General features: G+C 48.7%; 1 protein-coding gene across 1 annotated transcript in view; it reads right to left on the reverse strand.

The window, feature by feature from the left end:
• The window catches only part of otofa (otoferlin a), a gene marked incomplete at its 5' end in the record, with an annotated part of 319,129 nt that overhangs the window by 281,338 nt on the left and 15,291 nt on the right, over nt 1-22,500 (reverse strand). The window contains one exon of the mRNA XM_084314280.1: nt 13,172-13,230. Coding sequence (XP_084170406.1) covers nt 13,172-13,230 — 59 coding nt within the window. The remainder of the gene's footprint in view (nt 1-13,171; nt 13,231-22,500) is intronic.

The following is a 22,500-nucleotide window of genomic DNA, read 5'->3' on the forward strand; positions in this document are numbered from 1 at the left end:
AATAGCCGATAATACATTTTCCAATGATAAATCCCTATACGGGTGGACCGCGCGGGAAAGTAAAGTGACGTCAGACTACACCTCCCTATTCCCCTTCAGCAGAGGGGGTTTAAGAGCTGGAACGGTAATAAATCCTCACACCTGATCTCGTGCACAAAGGGATCTATGGTAATAATGACATTTAGGAGGAACTTGATGATAGTGACCCACAATAATAACACCTATCGATCTCTTTCATTGAGCAATATCCGTTTGAAACCTCCATAGCATTGAATTCAGTGATACAATCTCATTCCACATTACAGAGGCTAGACTCTGCCTTTTGAGTGATGGGGGACATAAATCAAATGTTGTCTAAGCCTCTGGAAGGTACAGTAGAGTGTGATGATGTAGTTTCTGTAGGGACAGTATCACGCTGCAGTATAACCACCATTACAAATAAAATGGTAACACCGTTAACAATGGTAACAGCAATAGCCACCAACATGTTGTGCAAAACTGTCAAAAGCTCTTAAACTGTGTGAGTGCACACTTGTTTAAACTTAATTGTCGGTTTGGTTCTCATCAATAAATATTTGTATTGTTATTGTCTGCATTGCTTTTACCCTTTTTCTTATTCTCTGCATTGCTTTTATGTCTATTTTATGCAAATGTATGTCTATTTACTGCTGTGAAGCACTTTGGGACGCACTTCTTGTATGAAAGGTGCTATACAAATAAAAATTATGGTTATTATTATTATTATTATTATTATTATTATTATTATTATTATTATTATTATTATTATTATTATTATTATTATTATTATTATTATTATTATTATTATTATATCTTGTACATGGATTTGTTCAATTCCAGAACCAGCACATCTGGTTCAGCTAATCATACCTCATTAAGTCCATGTAATGACTGGATGCCTCAAGGAGACGTTTGGGAACCAAACCTGCGTTCTTCTATCCCTCTCACAAGATATCAATACCTTTTTTGGTAAAACACAAGACATATCTTGTTTCTTTTCATTGTATTAATTAATTGTTTTTTTTTTCTTTTTTTTAAGACCCAACTTGCACCATAAAAATTTACATTAGCTTAAATAGATGAACAAACTCACTAATAAAAAAAACTTGATTCAATCTAAATGAAATCAATTAATTTTGGCCCGCCGCCTCTCCTGGCCGCAATTCAACTGGCCTGTGATACAAATGAAACACTGTCTCATTGTCGTCGTCTGCAATAGACCTGTTCGCCGACAACGTCATGACAAATATGCGCGCACAGACCCGTGGCAGCTAGTAACGTAATCCTGGTCAGAACAACGGGGCAGACTACAATATTATTTGCATGTGTTAGCCATGCTAACGATCTAAACAATCAATCCATGCCAAAGTTAGATGTGTAAAAGGTGAAAGACTCACACTCACAGCCAGGCTGATTTGGCTAAATGACATCCAGCCATTTTAGTTTGAAACTAAATGACTTGTCGTACAGAACTTGTAAGTCGCTTTGGATAAAAGCGTCAGCTAAATGACTAAATGTAAATGTAAATGTAAACTACTTTTATTCAGGGTGCCATGGTTTCTCCATAGAGCCCCATTGTAGTACTTCTTTTGGCGCAGCAGCTCGCGCAGGTCTGAGGTATAGTCACATGACTCAGTTGGTATTGCTGATTGGCTGGAACACGGTATGTTTGTAAACAGTGAACAGGTCTATACAAATGTCTTGACTTTTCAAGCGAATGCACAGAGCGTTATCTGCACCTGCATCGTGTTCTGAGTCAGTGGCCTGACCCTGCTCTCTTGGGCCATCGGAGGACGACCCCGTATTTATCCCTCAGTTCTACCTTGCTTGTGTTTTTATTTACTTTCACTTTTACGAAAGCTCATCAGTCATCCGTTTTCACTCCACTCAGGATCATTCGGGTGCATCCAATTGTACTTCACCGAGGGAATTATTGATAATTCAGCAAACCTACTCTGAAATCGAAACCGTGGAAATGATTGGTTTTGCACAAGATAAGTGAAATAGAAAGAGATGCTGAGATGTTTTGTGTGTGTATGTGTGTGCGTGTGTGTGTGTGTGTGTGTGTGTGTGCGTGCGTGTGTGCGTGTGTGTGTGTGTGTGTGTGTGTGTGCGTGCGTGCGTGTGTGTGTGTGTGTGTGTGTGTGCGTGTGCAGAGAGAGAAATTAAGAGATACATGGGCTTGACAAGGAAGAGAGAGAGATATATCAAATGGGTATGCAGTTCAGATCTATGAAAAGGGAGATCTTTTGATGATATTAAATGTATACCATTTTAATTAATTTAGGCCTCTTTGAAAGTAGATTCACAAGTGTTGTGAAGGGCCAGATTAAACCGAATATATATATTTATTATATATATATATTTAATTGTATTTGTATATTCTCTAATATTCCTTGATATCCCTTGTATATTCCTTGTACAATATGCATTGAATATCCATTCTAGCCTACTGAACATCCCATAATAGTCTCCATTCTACTATTGGTCGAGACCTTGGTGCCAGGCTGCCATACCCCCCAGACCCAGTTCAAACGTACCGCTCAACATGTACGAACAAGTCCTAGTTCCGCGTAGGAATCTGGCTACCGCACCACTAACGGTACTATTTGTTCATAGTGCGTATATATACTGCGCTACTAAAGTAGGACTTCCTTTTTTAGTCCAGTTTCTTACCCTCCAATAGAGTGACAGACGTAAAGCCTCCCCGCGACGCCACGTGTGGGAGTAAGGCCAAGTTCGGCCTACCATCGGTATTGAGACATCGTGTATATTAATATTTGAATAGTCATATTTGGCACTATATCGTCGAGTTGGACGTAGTCTATTAAGCTAATAATAGTCTATTCATATGTAGTGCTTCGTGCGGTGAGAATACTATCGTAGTCAGTACCCCATCGTTTCGGGCAGAGAACTGGCTGCTTATCCAGGGTGGCCGACCCCATGTGAGGCTGCACCCGAGGAGCCCCAGAGCCGACGAGCGAGTGGACCTGCATACCGGATTATTCTACCGACGACAGCCCGCCTTCCCAGGCACGGATTATGCTTTGTATACAGTGATTATTCTATGGATAAAGACCAACACTGCCGTGTGTTGGAAACCCCCCCCCCGGAGAGGACGACAGGTGAGGAGACGCTCTACACGACGAGGTCGCTTCACGTCTCTCCATCGTGGACCGGAGGAAGCCGGCCCACAGAGAGTCCAACTGCTTTCATCTGTGGATCGAGGATCGCTGAGGCACCGAGCCGCACAACCGTGGGTTCTCCCAGGATACCCTCGGCCAGACGGATACAGCCAGACTCTACCCCCCCCCCCCCTTCTCCAGTTGTCTTACAAGCGACCGGAATTCCCCCCTAGTGTATCCAGTTCTATAATCATTAAAGTATCATTGCTATTATTCCTTAAATATTCCAGGTTGTATATTTACCGCCTGCGCCACCAGAGATTGGACGTTCTCTATTGATATACCAACGAATACTCATTTGCCATAAAAGTGCATCCTATTTCAAATCATAAATGTAATTAAGTGATTGCTCTACATACCTTTTGCTATGTATTAATTATTATTAAACGCAGACTTTCGACTTGGTACATTTGTGTTGGATCGTTTCATCTACGTGGGAGTGTTTACCATAATTATTTATGCCTAGTACTGGGTGGCCAGAGTCTAAAGTACAAGAGGTAGTGGTAGTAAGTATCATATCTAACAATACAGTCAGGGAATTGTACCCCTCAGTTACAATTGGTCCTTCGAACCGGATGGTAATCAGTGTAATATTAATATAGTGTTATTAATATTGAAATGGCCTATGATGAACACTCCACGAAACGATCCTCCTAACCAACGCCCGCAGCGCGAACGACGGCTCCCTCAGTACTTAGAGGCTTACGCTGTCATACATTTACATTTACATTTAGTCATTTAGCTGACGCTTTTATCCAAAGCGACTTACAAGTTCTGTACGACAAGCCATCAGGAAGGGCACAACTCTATCAGCTGAGCAACAATGTTCATCAAAGTGTTGAGTGCTACAGTGTAGGTTAGTTTATTAGGACAAGTGCATGACAGTACGGTTAGTTAGGGTTAGATTTTTTTTTTTTTTTTTTTTTTTTTTTTTTTTTAATTCAGATAATGGTTGAAGAAGTGCGTCTTTAGTCGACGGCGAAAGATTGGACGTGATTCGGCTGTCCTAACTGGGGTGGGTAGTTCATTCCACCATTGTGGGGCAAGGACTGAGAATAGGCGACTTCTCTTTGATGACCCTCCCGGAGCTTGGATAGGAGTAGGTCTGAGGCGGCCAGAAGATGCAGAGCGTAGGGGTCTTGAGGGTGTGTAGTTAGAGACCATTGACCGGAGGTAGGCGGGAGCGGTTCCCTTTGCCGCACGGTATGCTAGGTCGAGGGCCTTGAAGCGGATTCGTGCAGCAATGGGGAGCCAGTGCAGGTCCCTAAGAAGTGGGGTGACATGGGCCGACTTCGGTAGGTTTGAGATCAGGCGGGCCGCTGCGTTCTGAATGAGTTGAAGAGGCTTAGTGGCAGTGGCCGGGAGGCCAGCGAGCAGTGCATTGCAGTAGTCGAGGCGGGAGATGACTGTTGATTGGACGAGGAGTTGGGTGGCTTCTTTTGTCAGGAAGGGGCGTATCCTTCTGACGTTGCTCAGGAGGAATCGGCAGGTTCTGGTCGTCGCTGCGATGTGAGCAGAGAAGTTCAACTGGTCGTCGAGGACAACACCAAGGTTCTTGGCGGTCGGGGACGCAGTCACAGCTGCATTCTCGACTGTGATTGAAAGGTCGGTTAGGGGGGAGGATTTGGCCGGCAGGTGGAGCAATTCTGTTTTGCTTAGGTTCAGTTTGAGGTGGTTGGACGTCATCCAGGCTGAGATGTCGGACAGACAGGCCGAGATCCGCACAGAGACGTGGATATCTGAGGGAGGGAAGGAGAGGAAGAGTTGAGTATCGTCGGCATAACAATGGTAGGAGAAGCCATGAGACGTGATAATGTTACCCAGTGATTTAGTGTAGAGGGAGAAGAGAAGGGGTCCTAAAACCGAGCCCTGGGGGACACCCGTCCGCAGGGGGCGGGTGGCCGACAGGGTCCCTCTCCATGACACTTGGTAGGAGCGGTCATTGAGGTATGATGACAGCCATGTCAGCGCAGAGCCAGCCACTCCCATTCCTGCGAGGGCCGCAAGGAGGATCTGGTGGTTGACTGTGTCGAAGGCTGCAGATAGATCTAGGAGAATCAGGACAGAGGAGAGGCCTTTCGCTTTTGCTAAGTGAAGTGCCTCTGTGACCGCAATGAGGGCTGTCTCTGTGGAGTGACCAGTCCTGAAGCCTGACTGATTAGGGTCTAGGAGGTCATTCTGTAAGAGATAAGTAGTAAGTTGGTTGGATACAGCACGTTCAAGTGTTTTAGAAAGGAAGGAGAGAAGAGAGACAGGACGGTAGTTGCCTATGACAGTAGGGTTCAGGGTTGGTTTTTTTATGAGCGGCGTGACTCTGGCTTGTTTTAGGGAGGTGGGGACCACCCCCGAGTTGAGTGAGGAGTTGATGGTTGCAGTTAGGAATGGGAGGATGTCTGGTGCTATGGTCTGGAGGAGTGGGGAGGGTAGCTGGTTCAGCTGGCAAGTAGTCGGACGGTTTGACGTTACCAGTGTCAGGGTCTCTGCTTCTGTAATGGGAGAGAAAGATGACAGAGTGAAGGATGAGGTTCTCGATTCAGCATTTGGAATGGGTGGGGGTTGGGAGAAGGAGCTGCGGATGTTCTCCACTTTTTCCTCAAAGAAGATCGCAAAGTCTTCGGCAGAGAAAGATGAGGGAGGGGGGGGTGGGGGGGGAGTGAGGAGGGAGGACATGGTAGCATGCAGTTTGCGAAGATTCTTGGCAGAGGCCTCGATCCTATGGTGGAAGAAAGAAGCTTTGGCATTAGTGATGGTTTTGGAGAATGTTAACAAGAGGTTGTGATATGTGTCGATGTCAGCAGTGAGGCGTGACTTTCTATACTTCCTTTCAGCTGCTCTCAGGACCTGTCTTTGTTCTCTCACTGGATCTGTCAGCCATGGACTGGGTGGGGAACGGCGGGCAGGTTTCTCAACGAGGGGACAGAGCTTGTCGAAGGAGGTTGCCAGGGCTGAAAGGAGGGTGGAGGTTGCCATCTCTGTGGAGAGAGCAGAGAAGGTCAACAACCTAGTCTTCTACTAACAGTAAACGCGGTAAAACTAGAAAGTAAAAGTATGTCTAACCCCAACGCCCAGACTACCCCGACCATAGAGGCCCCTACGGGTTCTAATGTAACTGACCAAGTTCACGGTGGGGACCAGTGGGAACCAGACATGACTTCACACCCCGCCAGTACTGAAGAAGTAGTCCCCGATGAGTCCCGGGAGGAATACAACGCTACCGAGAGAGAACTCGGCACGGAAGAAGACGGGGAGAGCACCGTGGAGATAGAGCTCCAAGGCTCCGCAAGGAGTACCCCGAGGGAAGGCTCCCCTATACAACCGCCTTCTCCCAGCGAGGCAGAGAGGACCCTACACCAGGCCTTCCTCATCAGCCTGAACGCCGCTGCTGAACGCGACCGACTGCAGATCCAGCAGCGGAGCGAAGAAGAGCATATACGTCTAGAAATAAGACGCATTCAGAGGGAAGAGAATGTGGCCCGAGACCGAGCAGACAGCCAGCGAGCAGCTGCTGGTGCTCTACGGGACGCAGAGCGCGACAGACAGCAAGCGCAACTAATAGAACAGCTGATCAGACGGACAACACCCTCTCCCTCCGCCAGAGGCTCCAGGAACTCGTCTAGACACACCTCCAGGGCGGCATCCCCTAGCCGAGTAAACAACCCTGAACTTGACCAACAGACGAGGTCTATACCCCCCACAAACCACCTCCCCCCACCGGTCCAAGCGAGACCTAGCAACCGGGAAGGAGCAGCATATCCTGTGGAGAGGCTAAACCAGAGACTACAAGCACTGGATGACCTAACTGAAGACGAAGAGGAAGAGGAGGAGAACCACGCCCGACGACAGCACAGTACTCTACCGGACCAGGAGGTCCGGTACAGCCCAGGCTATACTCCCGCGGAGCTGCGCTACAGACCCCCGACTCTATACACGGGTGAGCACGACGCACGACCCGCACCGAGGAACAGCACCTGGACAAGCGGGCCATGGTACACTGCCGGTACCAGCCCATACCAAGGAGCGGGAGGAGACTCGCCTAGGAGGCCTCTCCCCCAACGCTCGCCGATGTATCCACAGTCAGCGTCATACATTGGCACGCCTATGGTACCCGACTTCACCCAAGAGAACCGGGCCCAGTATACAGAACTCCGCATGTGTCTGGAGACCATGTTGGTGGATGTATTGGATGAACGCCATAAATACGCCATCCTACTGAAGCACTTAAAGGTACCCCGCGCACATAATATAGCGCTCGCCTACGCGACTTCCACCACCCCATACACAGCAGCGCTGGTGGCGTTGGACCAGAGGTATGGGCGCATATGGGATTACGTGATCCAGGAGATCCGACACATCGACCGCTTACCCCCAGCAATAGACAATCGAGCACTGGACGACCTGTCCATCAGAGTGCAGTCCCTGGTAGGGATGTTGGGAGCGCAGAGAGAGAAGGGGAGGCATGAACTTTACGCCAACTCAAATGTGGAAAGGATCTTGGAGAAGCTGCCGCCCGCTCGACAGGAGCGTTTTAGGCGGCAGAGAGACCACCGAGACCCGAATGGCCCCGAACCGAACCTCCTCGATCTAGCAGACTTCCTGGCGAGAGAAGTCAGCAGCCTACGGCTAGATACATTCGGACGGAGCACCCCTGGCTCCAGAGAAGGAACCAGACGACTAAATGATGGAAGAAGATCGGTGACTGTGATGCACCAATCGGAGTCAGTACCGAGCAGCAGGAGCCACAGTACCCCCTCCAGAACGGAGAAGTGGAAGATAGTGTGCCCCTACTGTGAGAAAGAACACTGGCTAGCGCAATGTGACTCCTTCCCCAAGCTGAACGCGGAGGAAGCAAGTCAATGGATAAAGTCCAACAAGCGCTGTTTTCGCTGTGCGCGCTCACACATGGCAGCCGAATGCCGCTTAAAGAAAAGGTGCACCAAGTGCGATGGAGCCCATCCGGACATACTTCACGACAGTAACAGACGGCGCCCTTCACCCGCACCATCCAGCAGCAAAGCGAGCGTCATGTACATCGATCCCGCCAGCAGCAGTGGAGCCCGAGTACTCCTAAAAGTAGTGCGTGTGACACTAAGCTACCAGAATAAAGTCCTGGACACTTACGCCGTCCTCGATGACGGGTCAGAGAAGACCCTTCTGCTCGCCTCCGCTGCGGCCCAGCTAGGGCTGCGGGGAAGCGAAACCCAAATGACAATTCGGACAATAAGACGAGATTTGAAGACGATAAAGGGCGAGAATGTCTCATTCTCTATCGCAGCAAGCGGCCAGCCTGAGCGACGGTACCAGATTACAGACGCTTTCACCAGCCAAGAAATAGGACTGTCGCGGTACACATACCCCGTCGCCAAGCTGATGGAGAAATATGCACATCTGCGCAAGTTACCGATCCCGCTCATAGACAATGCTATGCCGACCCTGTTGATAGGCTCCGACCATGCAGACCTCATTGTCCCGATAGACCGGGTTCATACCGGACCCCGAGGCTGTCCTGCAGCAGTCGAGACCCGTTTGGGATGGACTCTCCAAGGCCCGCTCGCCAAATCTCTCAACCGAAGTACAGCCACTAGATGTCTCCACTCCCGAGTCACAGAGGGAGAAACCGCACTCCTGCAACACGTAGAGCGGTTATGGACCTTGGAACAAATGCCCTTTAAGAACGGAAAGAAAGACATTCGCTCTAAAGATGACATTTACGCCATTCACCTCCTCGAGACAGGGACCAAGAGAGTCCCGGTCAACGGCGTGTTGAGATACGCCACGCCACTCCTGCGGCGAGAAGGAATGCCTACTTTCCACGCCAAGACAGATGCCACAGAACGGTACCTGCTGAACACGGAGCGGCGCTTAGCCAAGAACCCCGCCCAAGAGAGTGTATACCGCGCTGAGATTGAGAAGCTCATCACAGCGGGACACGTCACAAAGATGGACATTAAAGAGGCTGACCAGACCACTGAATCGTGGTACGTGCCTCACCACAAGGTCCATCACAACGGTAAAGACCGCATAGTATTTAACTGCAGCTACCAGATCGGATCCCAAAATCTGAATAAAGAGTTACTGCCCGGTCCCACACTCGGCCCCTCCCTACTCGGCGTTCTACTCCGCTTCCGCCAGGAAAAGGTGGCCATCAGCGGGGACATTAAAGGAATGTTCCTGCAGGTGAGATTAGTAGAGGAGGACAAGCCCCTGTTACGGTTCCTATGGAGAGAGAAGCCAGGAGATGAGCACCCAGCCATCTACCAATGGGAAGTCCTCCCCTTCGGAACGACGTGCAGCCCCTGCTGTGCTACATTTGCACTACAGAAACATGTAGCAGAGGACCCAGCAGCGGACGAAGAGGTCCGACACAGCGTAAAGAACAGCTTCTACGTAGACAACTGTCTACAAAGCCTTTCAACCCAGGAAGAAGCCGAGGCTCTCCTGATTAAACTCCGCGCCTCATTGATCAAAGGCGGCTTTGATCTCAGGCAGTGGGCCAGCAGCGATCCGCAAGTACTGCGCAGCCTCTCCTCCGAGGACAAGGCAGCCAGCAGCGAGACCTGGATGGCTACAATCCCGGGAGAAGCCCAGGAGATGACCCTGGGATTGGTGTGGCGATTCAAAACAGATTCGCTTCACTACAGACACAAGCCCCTGACTACGGAGCAGGGAAGGCCGGCGGCGGCGCCGACCACCAGACGGAGTGTGTACACAACACTCGCCCGACAATATGACCCGCTAGGATGTATTCTACCGTACACCACCAGGGCAAAAATGATTGTACGAGCATTGTGGGACAAGGACCAGGGCTGGGACGACCCCATTCCCGCACACCTTGCATCCACCTGGAGAGAGTGGGAGATGGAGCTCCACTCACTCCCAGGCGTTAATATGCGCCGAAGCTACTTCCCACCCACGGTGAGGCCAGAGACATGTAAAATGGACTTACACGTCTTCAGTGACGCCTCAGAGGTCGCATACGGATCAGTAGCCTACTTGCGGGCCCAAGAAGAGGGGGGAGAGATCTACACAGCATTTGTCCTCGCCCGCTCGAGAATAGCCCCACGCAAGCAACAATCTATCCCACGCCTAGAGCTCTGCGCAGCCCTAGCCGGAGCGCACCTAGCCACGCTCATCCAACGTGAGCTCACCATACCGGTGTCTAGAACAATCCTGTGGTCAGATTCCACGACAGTACTCGCCTGGATCAAATCGGACTCATGCAAGTACAAAGTCTTCGTGGGAGTCAGAGTCACCGAGATTCAAGACTTAACCGAAGAGTTAACCGGAGAAACAGAGTGGCGCTACGTTGATACAGAACAGGACCCAGCTGGCGTCATCACCCGGGGAATGCCCCTAGATGACCTCACCCGTCGCAATGTCTACAGTGACGGTCCAGCATTCCTAAAGCTCCCGGAAGGAGAGTGGCCCACGCCTATCCCGAGGGAAGCCAGTCAGGAGGAGGCTGAGAATAAGAAGCCTGTGTTCTGTGGATTGAGCACTGTTATCTCCGCAGACCCCAACATAGATGATTGCACTACCATAGAGAGTGCACAACAAAGGACATTCCTACTGCACTACCTACCGTCTCTACAGACCCGCCAGAAGTGGGTAAAGGAGAGAGACAATTTGACAGAAGGAACAGTCGTCATGATTATTGATCAATCACTGCCCAGAGCTATGTGGCCGGCCGGCCGCGTAAGCAAAGTGATCACCGGTGCCGACGGCAAGGTCCGAGCAGCTGAAGTGCTTGTCCAGGGTCGCACTTACACCCGTCCCGTGGCGAGGCTCATAGAACTGCCCCGACTCCCAGACACAATCGATGATGACCATGACCCTATAACCCTATGACTTTGTGAAGTTGACTGACCCCTACAGCAAACCCTTATGTGTAAATAGACAACGCGATTAATCTGTCTCTGCTTAACTGATTAGGTCTGGGACCAATCAGGGGGTGGCTGTTGTGAAGGGCCAGATTAAACCGAATATATATATTTATTATATATATATATTTAATTGTATTTGTATATTCTCTAATATTCCTTGATATCCCTTGTATATTCCTTGTACAATATGCATTGAATATCCATTCTAGCCTACTGAACATCCCATAATAGTCTCCATTCTACTATTGGTCGAGACCTTGGTGCCAGGCTGCCATACCCCCCAGACCCAGTTCAAACGTACCGCTCAACATGTACGAACAAGTCCTAGTTCCGCGTAGGAATCTGGCTACCGCACCACTAACGGTACTATTTGTTCATAGTGCGTATATATACTGCGCTACTAAAGTAGGACTTCCTTTTTTAGTCCAGTTTCTTACCCTCCAATAGAGTGACAGACGTAAAGCCTCCCCGCGACGCCACGTGTGGGAGTAAGGCCAAGTTCGGCCTACCATCGGTATTGAGACATCGTGTATATTAATATTTGAATAGTCATATTTGGCACTATATCGTCGAGTTGGACGTAGTCTATTAAGCTAATAATAGTCTATTCATATGTAGTGCTTCGTGCGGTGAGAATACTATCGTAGTCAGTACCCCATCGTTTCGGGCAGAGAACTGGCTGCTTATCCAGGGTGGCCGACCCCATGTGAGGCTGCACCCGAGGAGCCCCAGAGCCGACGAGCGAGTGGACCTGCATACCGGATTATTCTACCGACGACAGCCCGCCTTCCCAGGCACGGATTATGCTTTGTATACAGTGATTATTCTATGGATAAAGACCAACACTGCCGTGTGTTGGAAACCCCCCCCCCGGAGAGGACGACAGGTGAGGAGACGCTCTACACGACGAGGTCGCTTCACGTCTCTCCATCGTGGACCGGAGGAAGCCGGCCCACAGAGAGTCCAACTGCTTTCATCTGTGGATCGAGGATCGCTGAGGCACCGAGCCGCACAACCGTGGGTTCTCCCAGGATACCCTCGGCCAGACGGATACAGCCAGACTCTACCCCCCCCCCCTTCTCCAGTTGTCTTACAAGCGACCGGAATTCCCCCCTAGTGTATCCAGTTCTATAATCATTAAAGTATCATTGCTATTATTCCTTAAATATTCCAGGTTGTATATTTACCGCCTGCGCCACCAGAGATTGGACGTTCTCTATTGATATACCAACGAATACTCATTTGCCATAAAAGTGCATCCTATTTCAAATCATAAATGTAATTAAGTGATTGCTCTACATACCTTTTGCTATGTATTAATTATTATTAAACGCAGACTTTCGACTTGGTACATTTGTGTTGGATCGTTTCATCTACGTGGGAGTGTTTACCATAATTATTTATGCCTAGTACTGGGTGGCCAGAGTCTAAAGTACAAGAGGTAGTGGTAGTAAGTATCATATCTAACAATACAGTCAGGGAATTGTACCCCTCAGTTACAACAAGTATGCATTGCTCCCAGAGTGTGAATGTGTGCTGCACTTAGTTCTACAAGTCCAGGACCAGTTTAATTGCTAATCTTATAAACTCTTGCGGGTGAATAATTACTTGAAACCAAATATGTAGAATTACTGTAGCTTGCAAATTCATCATTATTTTAATTAATTTGACATACCTACTCTGAAATTAAAGCTATTGAAATAATTGGAGCCCAGTGAAAGCTGAGGTGAGAAATGTTTTGTATGTGTGTGTTTTCTGTTCTCCAATATGCCATTTAAATCTATAAATAGATCTATAATATATCCAATATCCATACATTACGCCTTCTAACCCTCCTTTTAAACATATAGCCTTCCTTGTATTCATTGAGGCACCAGATAATGAACAGAAGTGCATTCACAACATATATTGAGCTGATATGCACAAATTAAATAAATAAACAAAATGACCAAGTGACCTCAGGAAAATACACCTTTTATAGGTATTATTAAGTGTCCGATCCACGAAATCACATGCATTTTTCATTTCGGCCGCCTTGGTAATGGTAATTCACTTTGACAACCCCAGGGAAATTAAAATGTCACTGACCTGGTTAAAATCAGCCTCCTCCTCACAGTTCTCCAGTATTTGACTGTAGACGGACAGACCTGTGGGGGTGAGAGGTCACAGGTTGAGAAGTGGTTGGGTTATTAAAGGTTAAGCATGGTTAAATAGCCATAAGAATCAATGGCATGGAAGCTATATGATAATAATTGGGGTCATATAAGGTTCAATTGCATTATACAGTCAAACAGCAACCTCTAGGCAAAATAACCTTGCTTGGTACTTTTTTGTTTTGGTCTGATGTGTGTGTGTTGGAGTTGACTGGGGATAGGGGGAGAGGTTACTACTGCTGACCGCACCGCAGGCTCTGCCAGGAGATAAGAAGATAAGATAAGATAAGATAAGATAAGAATAAACTTTATTGTCCCCAAGGGGAACATTTACTAGGAAAATCAGTGCTGCATCAGTCTGCGATAACAGTGTAAACAAAGAAGAAAATAATATACAGGTATATACAATCATTCATTCATTCAGTTAGTAAAAAGGACTTCAGACAGATAAATGCATAGAGACATACAACCATAATTCCTAAGTAAGTAAACTCATTTCAAAAGCTTAAAAAAGCTTCATATTGCACCTTTCCCTTGAATTGCACCTTGCCCTAATTAAATTGCAACAAGATTTGGACTTGGACAAGAAAGAAAGAGGTGACAGCCCACTGTTATGTGGCACCTCAAAGGAATAGACCTCTAGTATTATTTAGGAGAGCGATGGATGTTGGAAGGAAGGAGAGCTTGTAGCGGTTGCTCTTGTATACTTGCTCTGAAACGTCTCCCTGAGGGAAGAACTTCGTATTCAGGATATATAATATGAGAAGGGTCCTGTAAGATTCTCTGTGCCTGGCTGATCACTACATTCTCAAAGATAGATTGGAGTGACGGATACTTAGAATTTATAAAGGGATTGCGCTGCTTTTTCTGACGCTATGCCGGCGGAAATAGCTCTGAAACACAGTTTGCTATTCACAAAGGAAGCGCAACGGGTGAAATGAGGAGGTAAGTGCATTCCATCAGCATTGCGTCCGGTGCTATTTGCGGGGATTTAAATGAGGTAATATGGGCGGAACACACTCCCAATTCACAAAGGCCAGCGCTAATTGCACAGGTGCAGTTAAAGCGATGCTCTTTACATCTTCAGAGATCTGGTGGTAACTAAGCGCAGTGTCACTGCCAGCGTCACAAGTAATCATGGCAGCAGTTGCCAGACGCAGGCATCGTAATCCCAGGCGTGCCCATGAAAGAATATTTCAAAGGAAAATATCACTTTTTGATTTAAGCAAGACCGAAATCATCCGGAGACACAGGTTGCCAGCTCAAGCTATTTGTGATCTACTCGATGAAATCAAGGATGATGTTGAGCCAGCCACCCAGATATTCCATGCAATCTTATTTATTATTTAAATATTGTCATTTAACATTGTTGGCTTTCACAATGTTGTTGCCGCTATTGATTGATTGATTTTGAAATCTGATAGACGTCTCATAACTTCCTTGTGGGTGGTGACAACTTTTCAAGTCGTTTCCCATCATGCATGAGGTCGAGCAGTCGGCTGAGAGGTACTTCGCCTAGCCCTGAAGACTGCAAGTGCCTTGCTCCCGTGAGATATCCACGGCTCGCGCAGTCAGATTTCCAGAGCAAGTCGGACGACATTCTAACCGCCATGCAACACGCTCGGCAATGCGGTAGTCAAAACTGCGCAGGCCTAGCTAATCTCAAACAAGCCTGAATGGCTCGAGAAGACGGAGCAGATACCACGCGCAAATCACGTGCAGTTAAGGGTGCTATTACCACCGCACAATCCATTCTTTGTGAATTCGCCCCTTAGCGTTTCCGGTCACCTTCATCACTAGATGTCTGGAGTTCACACTATAATAAGTTACTATATATAGTAACTATAGTAACTTATTGTACTGTGCATTTTGTAATAGTAACCCCTCCCCCTTGTACCCACTCAACTCCAACCCATACATCTGTAAACAAGCAGCAATACCAAGCAGGGCTCTTTTACCTATGGTCGCTGTTTGAAGCCATTACAGATTCACCCTTAACCTTTAAAGGTTAAACATGGTTAAATAGCCATGAAAATCAATGACATGTAAATTATATATTAACTAGGATCGTACCAGTACAAGGTTCAATTGCCTTGGTTAACAGGCAGGAGAGCATCAATCATGTATACAGTAAGTACGTATTGATTCCACGAAGTGGATGTAGATGAACAAATTGTCTTTGTTGACATCATGTTTATCCGACATGTTAGACATATTAGACTGAAGACAAAGGGCAAGACAAATGACGACATAATGACCTCAAAGCACACAGTGGAATCAGACTGAGCGGAGACATGGCTGATGACAGGAAGAACGGTAGGTAGATAAATGACAATAAGTACAAGATTACTCATAATGAGAGAGAGAGAGAGAGAGAGAGAGAGAGAGAGAGAGAGAGAGAGAGAGAGAGAGAGAGAGAGAGAGAGAGAGAGAGAGAGAGAGAGAGAGAGAGAGAGAGAGAGAGAGAGAGAGAGAGAGAGAGAGAGAGAGAGAGAGAGAGAGAGAGGGAGGGAGGGGGGAGAGGGGGAGGAAGGGGTGGGGTGTATAGATGAACACAAAGGGAGAAATTAAGAGATACATGGGCTTGACAAGGAAGAGAGGGAGTGGTATCAAATGGGTATGCAGTTCAGATCTATGAAAAGGGAGATCTTTTGATGATGTAAAAATTATACCATTTTAATTAATTTAGGCCTCTTTGAAAGTAGATTCACAACTATGCATTGCTCCCAGAGGGTAGAATTTCACCATATTTCTGAACAGTTGATACAATTCAGTGATGCGATCAGTTGTATTATTCAGTTGAGATCACATAATATTCAGGGTTGGACCAATGCATACACACAAAATACAAGTGCATAGGATAATCATTGGCATATTGAGGCATGTTTACCTTTATAAACCCAGTTATGTTGGAATAATTGAACCCTTGCACTGAAGAACCATGGAACTCCATTATGACATGTTTGGACAGCCCATGTGTTTGCAGCTGCAAGTCGATTCAAATCACCTGGCGTTTGAATGTGATACATCATAATAAAGTACTCAACCTCTACGGTCTCTATGAGTGAACACAACACTGTGAATTACTGTACCATCGTCTGAAATACGCAATTAGTAATAAGTCAAATAATATTTACAGTCAACTATAAACTCGTACATATACAGTGGTAAAGTAGTTTTAAGTAGGGATGCTCGATATTGGCTTTTTTACCGATACCGATATTGTCCAACTCTTAATTTCCGATACCGATAACAACCGATATCAACCGATACCGATATATGCAGGGTCCCCCCCCCCCCCCCCAAATGGAATAATTTCAGGTAATTAACATTACATATCTCTTGTTGTGGAATTAACACAACATTATGCATACTTTTGACAATAAATAAAATCAGAATTTGTTCTTACTTGCTTGCCTGGGTAAAAAAAGGTTATAGAAATGTAAAAAAAAAAAAATATATATATATATATATATATATATATTTTTTTTTTTTTTGAAAACCGATACCGATATTTTCCGATATCACATTTTAATGCCGATATCGGCCGATAATATCGGTAGGCCGATAATATCTGACATCCCTAGTTTTAAGTACTGCACTTTTCCATTTCGAGCTACTTGCACTTTACGTGAGTATTTTTTATTTTTATTTTTTTATCTTTTTTCCCCTCCATTTTTCCTCCGATTTTCTCCCATCCCAATGTTAGTCGTTATGCCAATTCCCAATCCCCTTCCTGGTCGCTGCGCACTTACCCCCCACAGTCGGTCTGGGAGAGTGGAGGCTATCACGTGCTTCCTCCGACACACGTCCAGCCAGAGTATTTTAATTTTAGGGAACTTCATACTTTTACTCCACTGCATTTCAAAGGAAATATTGTACTTTTTCCTCCACTACATTTATCTGAACTAATCAGTTACTAGTTACTTTGAAGAAAAAGATTTTGCATAGAAAGCATGGCAAAAATGGATGAAGATTATATACTTTAATATTTGAAGCCTGACAACTTCAAGAGGACATAAACAGAGCAGCATAACTGGACCACATACTGTATCACTTTAACATAACCTTTAATCAGAGCAGCATAAGTGGATCACATACCACTTTAACATAACCTTTAATCAGAGCAGCATAAGTGGATCACATACCACTTTAACATAACCTTTAATCAGAGCAGCATAAGTGGATCACATACCACTTTAACATAACCTTTAATCAAAGCAGCATGAGTGGATCACATTACCTGTAGAGGTCAATGGATCGTTTGAACGCTCCCAAGCACTGGAATACACAGGTGTCATGTAGAATGCATACTTTTACTTTAGATGTACATTCAATAGCAAATACGTCTCTGCTTTTATTTAAGTAAAGGAACTGTGTACTTCTTCCACCACTGAACATATGATAAGCTAGCGATTCTGTGAGGTTTTGTCCGCTGCTCACCAACTTTCTCTGTCTTCTTTAAGCCTACTGTTAGGAATTCCCTACTCACTCTCTCTAGCCCCCACCCTCTCGTTCTTTACTCTCGTTTACTCTCAGTGGCCACACCTGGACTATTATCAATTACCTCTCGCACCTGTGGTGGCAGGCTAATTAGTTCCCCTGTGGGCTTTAAATACCAGGGCTCTTCCCCTCGTTTCGGCGTGGGGTCGTGTTGTATTCATGCTGAGTCAGATTCTCTAACATCTAGACTCTTTCGGGAGATCCTCTGGTCTACCAATGCTGTATATGGATTTCTCCAGCCTTGAGATGCTTTGCTCCAGCCTTCGTCTGCTGTCGCCGTAGCCTGTGGAGGAGACTGTTCTGCGCTCCCTGTAACTTCCACGGGAGGCACCCCAGCGTTCCACTGCAGACCCCAGCGCAGCTGTTCGTCCTGACGCACATCTAGACCAACGCGCATCTTCCGGACCCTCGGGCTTGGCACGCTCTCCAGTCACCAGCGCGCAACGCGCATCTGCAAGGGCTTGGCACGCTCTCCAGTCACCAGCGCGCAACGCGCATCTTCAAGGGCTTGGCACGCTCTCCAGTCTCCAGCGCGCAACGCGCATCTTCAAGGGCTTGGCACGCTCTCCAGTCTCCAGCGCGCAACGCGCATCTTCAAGGGCTTGGCACGCTCTCCAGTCTCCAGCGCGCAACGCGCATCTTCCAAAGATCCTTGTGCTTGGCACACTCCTCCTCGCAGACGCACCCCGATGCGTCTCTCGGTTCCGACGCGCACACCAAGGTGTGGCGCGCCACTCTGTTCCTCGGCTCCGACAGCGGCTACCCGGTGGACGACACCCTCGCCACCGCCGCTGTTCCAGCACTCTGTTCCTCGGCTCCGACAGCGGCTACCCGGTGGACGACACCCTCGCCACCGCCACTGTTCCAGCACTCTGTTCCTCGGCTCCGACAGCGGCTACCCGGTGGACGACACCCTCGCCACCGCCACTGTTCCAGCACTCTGTTCCTCGGCTCCGACAGCGGCTACCCGGTGGACGACACCCTCGCCACCGCCGCTGTTCCAGCACTCTGTTCCTCGGCTCCGACAGCGGCTACCCGGTGGACGACACCCTCGCCACCGCCACTGTTCCAGCACTCTGTTCCTCGGCTCCGACAGCGGCTACCCGGTGGACGACACCCTCGCCACCGCCACTGTTCCAGCACTCTGTTCCTCGGCTCCGACAGTCGGCTACCCGGTGGACGACACCCTCGCCACCGCCACTGTTCCAGCACTCTGTTCCTCGGCTCGGACAGCCAGCCACCCGGTGGCGATGCCCTCGCCCCGCTGCTTTCCCTGTACCATTACGCATACGCCTGGGTGAGTTTTGATTGTGATGTCACTCATCCAGCGTAATGCCTCTTGCCCCCGTCCCGCTGCTGTCCCTGTACCATTACGCATACGCCTGGGTGAGTTTTGATTGTGATGTCACTCATCCAGCGTAATGCCTCTTGCCCCCGTCCCGTTGCTGTCCCTGTACCATTACGCATACGCTTGGGTGAGTTTTGATTGTGATGTCACTCACCCAGCGTGGTGCCCCTTGCCCTCGCCCCATTGCTGTCCCTGTACCATTACGCATACGCCTGGGTGAGTTTTGATTGTGATGTCACTCACCCAGCGTGGTGCCCCTTGCCCTCGCCCCGCTGCTGTCCCTGTGCCATTACGCGTACGCCTGGGTGAGTTTTGATTGTGATGTCACTCGCCCAGCGTGGTGCCTCTTGCCCCCGTCCCGCTGCTGTTCCTGTACCATTACGCATACGCCTGGGTGAGTTTTGATTGTGATGTCACTCACCCAGCGTATTGCCTCCTTTAGTTCTCACTTAGTTAGTAGTTTGGACATTTCATCTCCCACTCTGTTTTTGTTCTCACTTAGATAGTATTTTTGGACATTACATCTCCCCCTGTGTGTTTGTCACACGAAGATATTATTACTTTGTTACTTTGTCTATTTGGACTGTTCTGCATCTGCTCTGTTTGTTCCCTTTTGAATATTAACCCTCTCCTCTGTTCTGCAGAGCGGCCCAGATGTTTTCCCACCAGTCCCCAGTTCCTCCCTGTCCCCAGCCTGCCTCCGCGGGTCTCTGTCCCCAGTTCCTCCCTGTTCCCCAGCCCGCCTCCGCGGGCCTCGTTCCCCTCTGTCCCTAGTTCTCCCCTTTCTAGTTCCACCTAGTTCCTGGTCCCAAGTTCTCCCCTTCTAGTTCCACCTAGTTCCTTGTCCCGACTTCTCCTAGTCTCTAGTTCCTCTGTTCCTTTAATGTTTAGCGTTCCTTTAATCTTTTCCCCTAGCGTTCATTAACCTTCCCTTAGTGTTCCCTTTTCCTGCCCGCCTCTTAAAGGCACCTAGTTTTTCCCCTCTTGTTATATTCCTGTATTTGTGTTCTCCCTTAAAGGGACAGTGTCCTTTTTCCCTGTCTCTCAATAAATATCTGTTTCTTGGCAAACCATCATACCTGTCTTGTGTTGTGCGATTGGGGTCGGTTACAAACCATAACAGTACGACCCCACCAAATCGACGACCCCAGCCAGCACAGACTGTGTATGTTGAGTTTGCCTTTTTTTTTCTTTCTTGTTCCCTCTAGTTTCCTTGTTAGTCCTGTTTAGCTCCCTTGTTAGCCGGTTAGCTCCCCTGTTTGCTTCCCGTTTAGCCCTGTTTTACCCCCCTGTCAGCTAGCCTTGCCCTGGCAGCTAACCCAGTCCCTCAGCAGAGCCCCAGTCTGCTAGCTTAGCCCCGGCTGCTAGCACAGCCTCTATGTTTTATGCAGCCCTTGCTGCTGGCATGGGCCCTGTAGCTAGCCATGCCAGGCAGCTAACCCAATTCCCTCTGCATGGCCTCCACTTTTTTGTGTAGCATCTCACACTGCTAGGACTGCCCCTTCAGCTAGCAGGGTCAGTGTTCTCCCACTGCTAGGACTGCCCTTTCAGCTAGCAAGGTCAGTATTCCCACTGCTAGGACTGCCCTTTCAGCTAGCAAGGTCAGTTTCTCTCCCACTGCTAGGACTGCCCCTTCAGCTAGCATGGTCAGTTTGCTCCCACTGCTAGGACTGCCTTTTCAGCTAGCAAGGTCAGTTTATCCCACTGCTAGGACTGCCCTTTCAGCTGGCAAGGTCAGTATTCCCACTGCTAGGACTGCCCTTTCAGCTAGCAAGGTCAGTTTATCTCACACAGCTAGGACTGTCCTTCCAGCTAGCTTGTTCTCTCATGCTGGTCCAGCCCTGTCTGCCAGCCTAGCTCGGCAGCTAGCGCAGCCTCTATGTTGATGTAGCAGTACAGCTAGCATAGGCCCTGTAGCTATCAGTGCCCTGGCAGCTACCCTTTCCCTCTGCTAGCCTAGCTCGGCAGCTGGCACAGCCTCTATGTTGATGTAGCAGTACAGCTAGCATAGGCCCTGTAGCTATCAGTGCCCTGGCAGCTAACTTTCCCTCTGCTAGCCCTTTCCCGGTGCTACCATGGTTACCCCTTAGCTACCCTGCTTGCCCCTCAGTTCCTCTAGACCAGTTCTCTAGACCAGTTCTCTAGACCAGTTCTCTAGGCCAGTTCTCTAAACCAGTTCTCTAGACCGGTTCTCTAGGCCAGTTCTCTTGGCCAGTTCTCTAGGCCAGTTCTCTAGACCAGTTCCTCTAGACTAGTTCTCTGGACCCAGTTCCTCCTGACCCGGTTCCTCTAGGCCCGGTTTCCTCTAGGCCAGTTCCTCCAGTTACCCCTCGGCGACCCTGTTTCTTTTGCTAGCCCCACTCTTGTGGTGGCTTCCCCTGCTGGCTTGGCCAGTACCTTTTGTTTTTGTCTTGTTTTGCCCCCTGCCACTCTGTCTGTATTTGTTTTGGGTCGCCAGGTGGCTCCCGTTGAGGGGGGGGTACTGTGAGGTTTTGTCCGCTGCTCACCAACTTTCTCTGTCTTCTTTAAGCCTACTGTTAGGAATTCCCTACTCACTCTCTCTAGCCCCCACCCTCTCGTTCTTTACTCTCGTTTACTCTCAGTGGCCACACCTGGACTATTATCAATTACCTCTCGCACCTGTGGTGGCAGGCTAATTAGTTCCCCTGTGGGCTTTAAATACCAGGGCTCTTCCCCTCGTTTCGGCGTGGGGTCGTGTTGTATTCATGCTGAGTCAGATTCTCTAACATCTAGACTCTTTCGGGAGATCCTCTGGTCTACCAATGCTGTATATGGATTTCTCCAGCCTTGAGATGCTTTGCTCCAGCCTTCGTCTGCTGTCGCCGTAGCCTGTGGAGGAGACTGTTCTGCGCTCCCTGTAACTTCCACGGGAGGCACCCCAGCGTTCCACTGCAGACCCCAGCGCAGCTGTTCGTCCTGACGCACATCTAGACCAACGCGCATCTTCCGGACCCTCGGGCTTGGCACGCTCTCCAGTCACCAGCGCGCAACGCGCATCTGCAAGGGCTTGGCACGCTCTCCAGTCACCAGCGCGCAACGCGCATCTTCAAGGGCTTGGCACGCTCTCCAGTCTCCAGCGCGCAACGCGCATCTTCAAGGGCTTGGCACGCTCTCCAGTCTCCAGCGCGCAACGCGCATCTTCAAGGGCTTGGCACGCTCTCCAGTCTCCAGCGCGCAACGCGCATCTTCCAAAGATCCTTGTGCTTGGCACACTCCTCCTCGCAGACGCACCCCGATGCGTCTCTCGGTTCCGACGCGCACACCAAGGTGTGGCGCGCCACTCTGTTCCTCGGCTCCGACAGCGGCTACCCGGTGGACGACACCCTCGCCACCGCCGCTGTTCCAGCACTCTGTTCCTCGGCTCCGACAGCGGCTACCCGGTGGACGACACC

This window comes from Notolepis coatsorum, assembly GCF_963971535.1.
Source record: "Notolepis coatsorum genome assembly, chromosome: 5".
NCBI classification, from domain to species: Eukaryota; Metazoa; Chordata; class Actinopteri; order Aulopiformes; family Paralepididae; genus Notolepis; species Notolepis coatsorum.